We start from the raw sequence: 13,534 nt of genomic DNA, 5'->3' as shown, positions 1-13,534 counted from the left end.
ACCTGTGTTTATGATTCCCAGCTACAGTTCCTGTAGGGAAACATTTTACACTAAATGTGCAACACAAATTTTTGTATTTTGTCTCTTCATTTTCTCCCAAATGTACTGAAATTTGCAGAATGTTTCTTTTCATTCAGTAATCCATAACATGGTTATTGTAGCTCTTTTTATTTAATTTCAGATAAACCTAAACTGCCTGATAATTACACTAATGAAACTTGGCAAAAATTGAAAGAAGCAGTGGAAGCAATTCAGAAGAGCACCTCAATCAAATACAATTTAGAGGAACTTTATCAGGTGATAAACACGCTGCATGTTTTTAATAAAATATAGACCAAGTGGGATCCGTTGGGTCCCGTTATAAAATACAGACCAAGTGGTTGTGGGGGGGGGGGGGGCGCTGTGGCCACAGACACACACGCACACCCCTTAATATTAATATTAATTTGCTCCTTTTACCCCCATCCCCCGCCCTATCCATTCATGCATTGCCCCAACTGCGCAGGCGTGGCCAGAGAGGGGGGGGGGGGTGGGGCAGAGAGGGAGGAAGCTCGTCGTTTAAATTCAGCCTTTTGATATTTTTAAACATTTTCAGTAATAAGTCGAGAAATAAAGCATGAAATGTTCAGATAAGGTGATCCCGGCCACGACGGGAAAAATGTTACCCGGAATATGTAAACATTTTATCGTTATAGTTTTTTCGCGAAAATGTAAAGACACACACATAAACACACACACACAAGATCAGAGTTTTAATAAGCATATGATTTTTTTAAATTTAGAGTAATGATGTGACTAAAGTTATCCAAGTTTTTTTTACTTAACCACATAATTTAGTGTTGCATGCCATTTAATATTGCATGTTTCCAATAAAATATTTTATTTCCTTCTCAACTTTTCCTCTCATTGCTGTCTATTTTTGACAAATAATTCCATCTGCACCAGGCCCTCGCGCCACAAATTGACCTTCTAATTTGAGATTGCAGGGAGAAAATCAGCCAAAGTACTTATTACTCACTATCCAATAAAATGTGTGAGAAAAGCAAATCGGTACTTGGCTGTGATGCCTTGACAAATAGAAAAAGCTGCTCATCTATGTTGTCCAGGTCAGGTCTAAAAACATGACTCTAGATGAATGAAATTAGAATGTTCAACATTCCCAAGATAACAACATTCTAAATCTGTGGTTTTATTTGGCCAACTTATTGCAATGTTGGTTCTTGAAGGGAATTTGTGGTGTTGACCCTGAAGACATATTTTTGAAATCCTTGTGTTTCTTAATAGCTCTGATCAGTGTGGCTAAGTAGCTTGCTGATGCATGTAGAGTGACTAACTTGGACACTTAATGCGTAGTTGTGGAACCGTGGAATTATAACCCAGCTAAAATGGGCTCTGTGGGTTATAATAAAGGTTATAATAAATAGCTAGTTTGTATATTGTGTAGGCAAGCTAGAGATTTATGTTCTTCATAATAATGTTTTTTTAATTTTTAGGCTGTGGAGAACCTTTGTTCTTACAAAGTATCAGCAAATTTATACAAGCAGCTGAGACAAGTCTGTGAGGACCACATCAAAGCTCAAATTCACCAGTTCAGAGAATATCCTTTAATTTGCTTAACAATGTTACTGGAGGTACTTGTGTAGGCAATAAAGCTGAAATTGAGCTTGACTCTAAAGTTTTGTATATTATATATAAAGGAGTACAAATATGGCGTTTGCACATTTGACCATTGTGTGAAAATTCAGCTTCCAGGAATGGTCTTTTATTTGTTTTGTGGCTGCAGTAATTCAGAAATGTTATCACTATTTACATATACCTCTTCTGCCTCCTTCAATCTTCTGACTGAACTTATGGCTTCTCCTGCACTTCTCCCCCACTGTCATCTGTCTTCCCACCCACCCCCCTTCCCCCCTCCACCACTCAACATTTCAACCCCTTGATTTATCTAACTTCAAGTAACCCCTACACACCCTCTCTCTCTCTCTCTCTCCATGCCTTCCCCCACCCAAGTTGCACCAACTTTTGTTCTCACCTAGTTACAGCTAACAATGACCTTTATCATTGTTACTTTTTTGCATATCTTTCATTCATTTATTCTATATCTCTCTACATCATCTATATCACTCATTTCCCTTTCCCGTGACTTCCAACCCAAAACGTCACCCTTTTCTTCTAGCCAGAGACGCTGCCTGTCCAGCATTTTGTGTCTATCTTCAGTTTAAACCAGCATCTGCAGTTCCTTCCTACACATTTCCACCACTTGCATATGGTTTCTGCAACACTTTTACCTGTTTTTTCTTTCCTTTTAGACCACGCTGATTTTCACTCATTAGCCGTGGATATTGTTGTTTATCATTTACAGTGGTGCGAAGAACATTGACATTTTTCATGAGAGCCAATAGTCAGACTCAAAATAAATATTTGAGGTTCTGTATTGTAAAGTTTTCTTTGCGAATCATTTGGTTGGAAATGTCATGTTTTGAATGGTTTAATTATTTTCCTGTCTCTTCAGCTCAATGTTGCCGGAAAGATTTTCAAGTATTTTTCATTCGACTGTTTAAAAACTTGGATTGTTGATAGTAATCTCTTTATTAATACTTGGCTCAAATGGCCCTTGCCAACAAAGTACCAATTGGATTAGTATAGAATGTAACTGTATCGGTGTAAAGGACCACCTGGCACTCTGAAAAGACCCAGAAGTCCTTTCCAGTTTTTCAGCCACAACTAGCAGCAGTAACTAGCTTTTTTTTCTTTGTATGACCACCAATGGATGGATAGTGCTTGCAAAAACGGTAGTGACCACAATTTACTCAGTGATAAGCAATAAACCATTCTTGTATCTCTTTGGGTTGTTGAAACCAGTAACTAAATTATCAACGTAGCACTGGTAAATATTAAAAGTGTTTCCGTTTGCTTTAAGTATTAATGGAGACTTTTTCTGAAATAGTACTTCATCTTGTATTTTGTACAACTTACAAGCATGTAGATTTTTTTTTACCACTTTCAAATGAACGTTGACATTTGAAATCTGGATACGTGATGTAGAGCAGCAAGCATGGTGTTTATTACCACAGGTGCTCCTAGGTAATCTCATCAATAAAGAAGGTGGTCATCTGAGCTTCCTCTTCCATTGTTATAAATATGTGACAATTTGATATTTTATTCCTTCCATTTCACTTGTGTTATCAAGTAGTGGGAAATTATTTAACTAAATTTCAAAACATTTCTATGGTGTAAATGCCAGGAAATTTGCTTTCTTCATTCATTAGGAACTAACTTTGCATTTTCCATTTTCTTTAACTAATTCTCCACGGATTCCTTGGATAGTGTTCTCTTTTTAAAGAAAATAGATAAATGCTGGCAGGATCACTGCAGACAAATGGTAAGTACGACCTCAAATTTAGGGTATTTAATTTATTTTTAAAAAAGTCTACACAATTAAATGTTGTCACTCAGCATTGAAGTTGTATTGAAATTCATCTTGGAAATGGAAGGGGGACAATGATCATTCGGTTAGTTCAATTTTATTCTCAATTTCACTCCTCTCTTTGAAATGGTGAGTTGAAGCACTGATTGGGTTCCTTGGGTCTTATTGATTTTTAAGATCAGGCATTTATTTGTTTAAAGGCTGAACCTGAGCCACTGGAAAGGTATTTTTAATCTATTTCTGCGATTGTGTACTTGGAATTCAACAGTCAATACGATTGTTTCAATTAAAAATTGGAAACAAAAATAAATATTCTTGTAGTTCTGGAGAGGAATCACAGGCTTATTTCACAGCTTGTAAAGGAATTTCTATCTTGCTGGTTCAAATGAAAATAGATCTTAAACTGTCCATTTCCCAGCCATGAGTTTGATTCCAGATGTACGAGGATCTTTTGTTGAATTGCTTGTTGCCATCCAACAGATTTATGGATGCAATATTAGCTTCTGCATTGATTAGAGCATTAAATGCAGAAAACGTTCTTTGTAAAATTAACCATTTATTGGCCTTGTCATTTCCTTAGGTTCTCTAGGGTAGTTTCCCAGCTTCTTCCCTCCCCAGACTCGGGATAAAATCGCCTGATTTAACTAGTTACATTTTTGTTTAGTTTTCAAGCTTGTCAATCTCATGTTTAACAGTGTTATTATTATCAATTTCCTTTGTTTATATGCATAATGTTTGAAACATCTTATTGTTTTATTCTAAAATGTATTCTTAAATCTCATTGTCATTTGAACCAGCAAGATTTTGTTAACTGGAATACAGTTCCACTGGTTACTGGTTGAATTAATTAACATCAAGCACCTAGTATTCAAATATGAAGTTTAATACATAATCATAGCGGGCCTTTTCTAGCAAAGAGCAATTGCCTTGCCAACATCTGCACATTCTGTTGAGAGAAAGGCTCACAGTTTTTAGTTCATGATAGTACTGACTAGCTTGACATTGTTAAAATTAAGATGAAATTCAACGTAATCAGTCACTTTACAAAGAAACTAACACATGTCATTTACTGGCTTGTTTCTACTTTTATTTCCAGATCATGATTAGGAGTATTTTCTTGTTTCTGGATAGAACATACGTTTTACAAAATTCAATGCTACCGTCTATTTGGTAAGTTTAAAGATTTGTTCTTCACAACAACAGTAATTTAATAAATTATAATTAGAACAACAAGAAAATTACAATTGACCATATAACCCTGAAGAAAGGGAAACCAAAATTGATGTCTAGTACCGATAATTGTGCACTTGAAATTGTATGCGGTGGATTAGTGACAAGTTGGTCTTGTCCTTTGCTAAGCGTGAGAGGATATGAGGTTCTTTCAAGATTCAGAAATAAACAAGCCATCTGGACAAGTTACTGGAATGAAGATTGAACCAGTGGAACTGTATCCCAGCTGTATCTTTGATGTGTAATTTTGATACAAAATGATTCGGAGCCAAATCTAGACAGAGTGGGATTATAAACAGAGTTCCCCCCAGTAGCTAATCTGTGTAATACGAAGAAGGAGAGTGTGTGGTATGTTACCTGTTTCCAATTTGAATGATAAATCAACTTTTGGGAAGTGCATACAAATCTATTTGAAAATTAACATGAACCAATAGTTCATCAAGAATTAAAGGGTAGCATGAAGTATCTGTTTTAAATGCAAAATGCACCTTACCGAAGATGCAAGAGGAGACATTTGACTAATTTCACTCATTTGCTAGAAAAGCCTATAGTTCCCCATTCACTTCAAGTATTCCATCTTGGAACATTACATAGAAACATAGAAAAACATAGAAACATAGAAAATAGGTGCAGGAGTAGGCCATTCGGCCCTTCGAGCCTGCACCGCCATTCAATATGATCATGGCTGATCATCCAACTCAGTATCCTGTACCTGCCTTCTCTCCATACCCCCTGATCCCTTTAGCCACAAGGGCCACATCTAACTCCCTCTTAAATATAGCCAATGAACTGGCCTCAACTACCTTCTGCGGGAGAGAATTCCAGAGATTCACCACTCTCTGTGTGAAAAAAGTTTTCCTCATCTCGGTCCTAAAAGATTTCCCCCTTATCCTTAAACTGTGACCCCTTGTTCTGGACTTCCCCAACATCGGGAACAATCTTCCTGCATCTAGCCTGTCCAACCCCTTAAGAATTTTGTAAGTTTCTATAAGATCCCCCCTCAATCTTCTAAATTCTAGCGAGTACAAACCGAGTCTATCCAGTCTTTCTTCATATGAAAGTCCTGACATCCCAGGAATCAGTCTGGTGAACCTTCTCTGTACTCCCTCTATTACAATTCCTGAGGCTTGCTAGTTTTGGTATACCACACCTGTTGCAATAGTTTGCAACTCTTTTTCTCATTAGCTGGATCATATTGTTTGAATTTATGGCTCTTATTGTTGATTACTGATTCCAAGAATGTTGACTCTTTTATTATGTAGCTGAACGTTCACACAATGTCCGCATTGTTTCTCTGTTTGTTTCAATCATGATTTTGTTCTTAACATGTGCATGTTCTGATCTACTGACCTGAATGTACGTGTAACAAAGGTAATTTGTCTCCCTAGGTTTTGAATCATAGTTATGTGTCGTATAGATATTATTGTGTCAATTATCGTTGTTGAAAATAAGTACTGCGGGAAGAAACCCATTCTTCAAGCAAGTCAATCCCAGTGATAAGTTATAGCACAGCAATAGCTTGCCTTTTGAATGGAGATAATGGAGTAATGGGCATAAAGAAGGGCTAAAGAAGGATTGGAGTAACATTGAATGAAACCTGTTCAATGTTACCTATGGAATGCATCACATGCAGAATAACTGGTTATAGTTGAATTCTGGTATATTATTGGATCAATAAGCACACTGTATAGTTAACCATTTTGTGGATGGTGCAATGAAGTGAGATATTTTAAAGAGTCCATAAGAGTTTGTAAAATATAGTTTGAAATTAATATACACTGAACTCTACCCAAATTGTCGGGGCATTAACTTCTTGAGAATGATCTTATTGATACTAGAGAGTTATCAAAGTACGTGACAGCTAATGTGAAACTTTAACGGTAAATAGTAAATGGTAGTTGTTTTCTGCACTTGTATGTTACATTTGTGTAAGATGCAGGTAGGCAATGCCCATGTATATATATTGAACAACAAAGAACACTGAGAAGTAGGCATACCACTTCAATTTCCTCATGTCCACCTCATCAACTCTTGGTGTAAAGAAGAATAAAGTACCATACCATACCCTTCTATCTTATTTGCTGCTGAGCTAGCTAATATCCGTTATCACAGTATAGCTGAGTGTTGAGCTTGAGCCTTTCACTCTTCTGTGGCATAGCTTCTCGCTAAGCTCATGCGAGAATTAGCCCGTTTATAATATGCAAGGTAAAGCTTTTTTGCTGTTTGTGATTGTGAAGGTTTTAGGAATTGCTCTGTGATTACACATTTGTACTTGCACCAATTATAAATATGAGAATTATATGATAGCAATGTTGTTTCTCTGACTATAACAATCTGCTGTTCAAAACTCCTGTTATACTACAACTAGTATCGGTAAAGTCAGGTAATAGAACCTTGCGGAATGTCAAAGAATTTTAAAAAATCACAAGAATTCTGACTTTTTGTTATAAATCAGGTCCTCTCCAAATTATTTTGTCTGAATATTTTTATTCAAACAATTTTTTTGTCCAGACTTTATAATTCTTTGTTTTCCCTTAGATGTTAACTGTTACAAAATATAACGAGAAGCATGGAAGCAGTTCATCCCTTCGTATGCCATAATTTATCTTGAACAATAATATTTATAACTTTGAACAAGGATTAATACATTTTACAATAATTGATTATCTCAGCACACTAACAGATGGAAACACAAAAATCAATTGATGATTATGGACAAAATAGCAAATTTTCTATCTTGTATATGAAAGGAGGAATATTATCAACTTTATATTCCTGTTTGATAAACTAGAATGAAAATAATGTAGTCACATTTTGGCTGTACATTAGATTTGGTTTGTTTAATGTTACGTCTGAAATTCTTTCTGGAGTTAATTTTCTTCATGATAATTGAAATTGGTTCCAATATTATGAAGACATTATTCCAGCCACCCCTTGTATGTATTTAAGTGTCTGAAAGTAGATAGCTTAATTATTTTTGTCTTTTCTTTCCACTTTTCCCATCTTCAGTTTTGCATGTGATTTTTGTTTATTGTGGGATTTTTTTGTTTTGTGGTTTTTCTTGGAATCCACGAGCTCCAAGTTATACGTTAAAGCCAGATGGGTCTTTTAGTTGATGGTGGTTTCCCTTGCATTCTTCAATATCCCCTGCTTTAACATGCCATTCCCAACTACAAATTTTACCAGCATTTTCAGACATTGGTGAAAATATTTATAATAAGAAAGCCCTAAAGATCATCATGAAAGAAATGAGGTGGCAAACCTCATGTTGCTAATTCTCCAGCAAGTCAAGGGACTTGGAACATTTTTCTCACATATGTTTTTTATTGAGCAAAAAAGATAAAGGTAGAATTTATCTTGGATTCAACAGCAGATTATTTTGTCATCATATTGTTAAAGATTCACATTTTGCAGGTAAGACAAGGGTCTTGGGGAAAGAACTATTCTTAATTCTTAATTGAAGCTCCCTGGGCTCGTTTTTAGATCTCCTTCCAGATGGGAGAAAAGGACCTCTGTCAAACTAAATGAGAACTGGTGCATTTTGTTTGGCAGACTTTACCAGCTACATATTTTAAACCAGCATCTCAGCAAGTTACTCCAGGGACAACGTAGAAGACATCGATAAATCCATGTGCTGACCGATTTGCAACCCTGACTTGGGCCATTAATACTGGTCAGATTTCTAAGGCACTCTCCTTGATGTTGGCAGGTGCTAGTTCATTCTCGTCCAAAGAATATGTGACCTGTGAACCATCTTACCTCATCATCACTCGTATGAGCCTGCACTGAGGTCTCCTCTAGAACCAAGGAGCTCCTGTTTTGGTGTACCTTGCTTCAGCTGACACCAGTGAGGAGGTTATGGCATCAGATCTTTGGGTGTCCGCCACGATCCTCATCTCAGGGCTCAATGCCTTCTGTGCAAAAAATCACTTCAATTTGAAGCTTCAGCATCCATGGATCCCAGCTGCACAAAGGGAATCCTATAAACGAAGAAGCAAGGTATATTGCTCCCTTTCAGGGGAACTATTCCTTATTATTTCAGTAAGGGTATGCTCCACACTGTGTATTCCATCTAAACCAAGCACTTATTCCTATTTCTGGGTTGAAAAACTTGTATTAAATTTTGTGTAAACGTTTTTATATGGCTCTTTACCCATTTGATAAAACCATTAAGCTGTGTTACTATGGCTTACACACCAGAATAGCATAAGTTTGATTGATTCGCAGTATTGACTTAAGTTGCCAGATGCCAGAATAGATCTTCATGTTACTGAATTAATTTATAGAGCAGCATGGGCCTTTGCTGTAATCCTTCACCGTTGAATCTCACCCACTGACCAGCCATTCATAAGGAAGAACACTTTATTAATGAATAAAAGGCTTGCTGTATGTATCCTTGGATTAAGGTGACTGTAATTGGGTGTTTTTTAATTGTATTCCAGGAGGAGACTATCGTAGGCCATGTAGGGTTCTAATAACTTTCCCTTTTGAATTGTTCACCTTTCTCATGATTACTTGAAGTAATCTAGAGTCATTATGTTGCCTAACACAGCATGGTATGTTTTGTCTGAGTTTTATGCTTGTATTATAATGTCCAGGAGTCAGCTTGCAGCTGAAAAACATGTTTAATATTCAAGGAGTGAGAAGTGAAGAATTGAGCTAAGTGGTTTGAAATAATGGGAATAGGGAGAGAGGCCAGCCTGGAAATGTTCCTGGAGAGAAGTAATTAAATAGTGACAGAGCCAATAGAAATATCCTCAATGTTCACAAGCGTTTGATGAAAATATCACGTTCTATTATTGTGAAATGAATACATCAAAATGTCAAAATCCACCTCTTGCTGCTCTCCCTGCTTATCCTGCTGCTTATCTCCATCATGTTTGGGACAAAGACCCATCATTTATTTATTTGCCTCAGTACTCCGCAATTTGAGATTTGTAACAGAAAAAAATCATGTGGTTAAAGTGCACATTGTCAGATTTTAATAAAAACATTTTTAACACATTTTGGTTTTGCCATGTAAAAATTACAGCAGTGTTTATACATCGTCCCCCCATTTCAGGGCACCATAATGTTTGGGACGCAGCTAAATCATGTAAATGAAAGTAGTCATGTTTAGTATTTTGTTGCATATCCTTTGCATGCAATGACTGCTTGAAGTCTGCGATTCATGGACATCACCAGTTGTTGGGTGTCTTCTCTGGTGATGCTTTGCAAGGCCTGTATTGCAGCCATCTTTAGCTTAAGCTTGTTTTGGGGGCTAGTACCCTTCAGTTTTCTCTTCACCATATAAAAGGCATGCTTAATTGGGTTCAGATCGGGTGATTGACTTGGCCACTCAAGAATTGACCATTTTTTAGCTTTGAAAAACTCCTTTGTTGCTTTAGCAGTATGGGATAATTGTCTTGCTGTAGAATGAACAGCCGGCCAATGAGTTTTGAGGCATTTGTTTGAACTTGAGCAGATAGGGTGTGTCTATGCACTTCAGAATTCATTATGCTACTACCATCAGCAGTTGTATCATCAATGAAAATAAGTGAGCCAGTACCTTCAGCAGCAATACATGCCCAGGCCATAACACTCTCACCACCGCGTTTCACAGTTGAAGTGGTATGCTTTGGATCTTGGGCAGTTCCTTCTCTCCTCTATACTTTTCTCTTGCCATCACTGTAACCTGGTTATCCTATTTTTGCAGCCAACCAATGGTGTGCATCTTGCAGTGTAGCCTCTATTTCTGTTCATGGTCTTCTGCGGACAGTGGTCATTGACAAATCCATACCTGACTCCTGAAGAGTGTTGCTGATCTGTCGGACAGGTGTTTGGGGATTTTTTTTTTAATTATAGAGAGAATTTTTGCCAAGAGCTGTGGAGGTCTTCCTTGGCCTGCCAGTCCCTTTGCGATTAGTAAGCTCACCAGTGCTTGCTTTCTTCTTAATGATGTTCCAAACAGTTGATTTTGGTAAGCCTAAGGTTTGGCTGATGTCTCGAACAGTTTTATTCTTGTTTCTCAGTTTCATAATGGCTTATTTGACTTTCATAGGCACAACTTTGGCCCTCATGTTGATAAACAGCAATAAAAGTTTTCAAAAGTGATGGAAAGACTGGAGGAAAGACTAGGTGCTGGGAGCTCTCTTATACTTGTATTAAGGAGGCAATTAAACACACCTGAGCTATTACAAACGCATGTGAAGCCATGTGTCCCAAACATTATGGTGGCCTGAAATGGGGGGACTATGTATAAACACTGCTGTAATTTCTACGTGGTGAAACCAAAATGTATAAAAATGGCCTTTAATAAAATCTGACAATGTGCACTTTAACCACATGTGATTTTATTCTGTTACAAATCTCAAATTGTGGAGTACAGAGGCAAATAAATAAATGATGGATCTTTGTCCCAAACATTATGGAGGGCACTGTAAAAAGTGTCAGTCCAGCAGTGACCCTTTTGAGTGTGTTAAACTATTTTTCATGCTTCAGATCTTGGTTAATGCCCATTATCAAATGCAACTGTGAGACAATCTTCCCATTAAAATCCAAATCCCATTAATTGATGCCTTCGAAAAGTTACGGTTCCGTGTAATTTCCCAGTAATTGTTGCTGGTTCCTTTTTGTTTCTTTGCACTCCTTTACCAAAAATGTATGTTTGGGGTTATCATTAAATAAGACAAATATAAAAACAAAATATTGCTCACACTGAATCTATGGTTTTAAAATTAAATGACAATGCTGAAAATATGAAAGAGTGAAATTAAATCAAGAAAGCGATTAAACAACAAATTTCAGTCATTTTCACCAGACATAAGAAAAAGATAGCAGCATGCTTTAATGGTACAATTTTCTGATTTCAATTTCTGGTTCCCCAGAATTTTTTTAATTGAAATTCTGTTCATTTTCTCTTAATAACTAATATTTAATTAATATTTTTGCATTTTATTTTTTAATGACATTGAATTTCTGATCAGTTCCATGGGAATTTGGTTATATTCTTGTCGTTGGTTCCCTAAAGGGTATTGGACCACATAAATCATTTTTTTCTGTTGCTTTACTTGTACTACAAGTGTGAGTGTGGGCAGTGGTGTTTGAGAAGTGGTTTGATTGTGGAGGGAATCACATCTTGATCCAGTTATCTCGCTTGAGGCTCTTTTCACACAAGAGGAAGAATTTTCCCGTGATCCCTGCAGTACTGAGAATGTGCTTATTTTTGTATTCTCGCTCCATTCAAGTGCTCAGGCTATTTGTAGTACACTTTTTTTTTGTTTTTTGCTCCTCATTGTATTGGACATTGGACACTTGTCGAATGTGTGGTTGGGGAGGGGGGGTGTGCTAGGAATTTTTCAAATACAGTTTTGTAGTGGAAGCAGCCATCTCCAATACTGTTAATATATTGAAGGCAAATTCATATGGAAAAAATATGTTTCTGTTTTCTGTGTGAACATGAACAAGTGCTTTTACATATTTGTGTCAGTTGGGGGTGGCAGAGAGAGGAACCATTCCTTACATATTTAATATCAACCATTTGTTATGTTTTTTATTGGTTTCAATATTATAAAAAGAACCTTTCTTTTGAACCAATACCAAAAGAGCAGTCAACATAGCTAAACTGATGTTTTGATATGACTTTGAAGCATATAGGAAGTTATAAATTTAAGACAATTTTTTGATATACTGGTATTCTAAAATTGAATATGATACCATAACTAACAAAATGGAGAAATGTCTTCCTATGAGCTCACCATTTATGCAATATATAACAAAACCAGGTAGACAGAAGGTCCAAATTAGCTTGGCACTCTTTATAAGTGAATTTACCAGGTGCAATAGAATGAATGCTAAAAATAACCTTGAGACTCTCATCCTGGTTGTATATAATTTATGATGTTGTAAACTCTAGGCCCTGCATGAAAGTAGGCACATGTAGCTAGTGGGGGAGAATCAAAATTAATTGTGATGCCTTTGCAATCAATACTGCTGCACTCAGGGGTTACTGTTGAAAACAAAACAAAAATCTGGGAGTGTGTTTGTAAAGCTGCTAATAACAGTGAAAAAAATCTTGTCTTCATTAGCGCAAGTGAAAAAATCAAGTTGCAATTAGCAGCCACTGTGTTACTTTGGCTTTTAAAAGCATTGCAGTTCTGTATTAAAGATTCTTCAATGGATGATTACTTCAATATGGAAAGCACAGGTGTGAGATGAATTGTAAAGCATTGGCTTGTTCAATGTGTTGATGAGTTACAGATTTAGCAAATAATTGGTTAATCGGTTTTTCTCATTTAAAATATTTTTGTGAGGTGTTTTACAGTGCAGATGTGAGAGGTATTATAAAATAATATGTATTGCATTAATGTTAGAGAACAGGAACAGGTAGTTTACAAATACACGATCACATATTTACATATATTAAATGTTACTATTTAAGAGCTCCATACATTGATCCTGTAATTTCAACTGTTCATGTGAATTGTTTTCATTTGTAGGGACATGGGCCTAGAATTATTTAGATCCCATGTAATAAGTGATCGGAAGGTTCAAAATAAAACTATTGATGGGATTCTTCTGTTAATTGAGAGAGAACGAAATGGTGAAGCTATTGATCGGAGTTTGCTTCGAAGTCTCTTGAGTATGCTATCAGATTTGCAGGTAACATTTGAATTCTTTTAAATGCAGCTAATCTTGATAGTTTCATTTGTAAATTCTTAATTTATTTGATTTGTTTTTCTTTCCAGATATATCAGGATTCATTTGAACAAAGGTTTTTGGAAGAGACTAATCGTCTGTATGGTACAGAAGGTCAAAGACTGATGCAAGAACGAGAGGTATGCAGTATCCTTTTTGCCAGTCCATCACCATTTAGGAGCATGTTAATAAAAAGCTCGA

At 36.4% G+C, this 13,534-nt stretch overlaps 1 protein-coding gene across 1 annotated transcript in view; it reads left to right on the top strand.

Moving 5' to 3' along the window:
• Window positions 1-13,534, top strand: part of cul4b (cullin 4B) — a 42,395-nt gene that overhangs the window by 8,326 nt on the left and 20,535 nt on the right. Inside the window, exons 2-7 of the mRNA XM_033030689.1 lie at window positions 182-297; window positions 1,494-1,597; window positions 3,313-3,382; window positions 4,524-4,597; window positions 13,135-13,297; window positions 13,384-13,473. Coding sequence (XP_032886580.1) covers window positions 182-297; window positions 1,494-1,597; window positions 3,313-3,382; window positions 4,524-4,597; window positions 13,135-13,297; window positions 13,384-13,473 — 617 coding nt within the window. The remainder of the gene's footprint in view (window positions 1-181; window positions 298-1,493; window positions 1,598-3,312; window positions 3,383-4,523; window positions 4,598-13,134; window positions 13,298-13,383; window positions 13,474-13,534) is intronic.

Source organism: Amblyraja radiata, chromosome 12 (genome assembly GCF_010909765.2).
Source record: "Amblyraja radiata isolate CabotCenter1 chromosome 12, sAmbRad1.1.pri, whole genome shotgun sequence".
In the NCBI taxonomy this organism is placed as follows: Eukaryota; Metazoa; Chordata; class Chondrichthyes; order Rajiformes; family Rajidae; genus Amblyraja; species Amblyraja radiata.
This window is presented reverse-complemented; position numbering and strand designations above follow the sequence as displayed.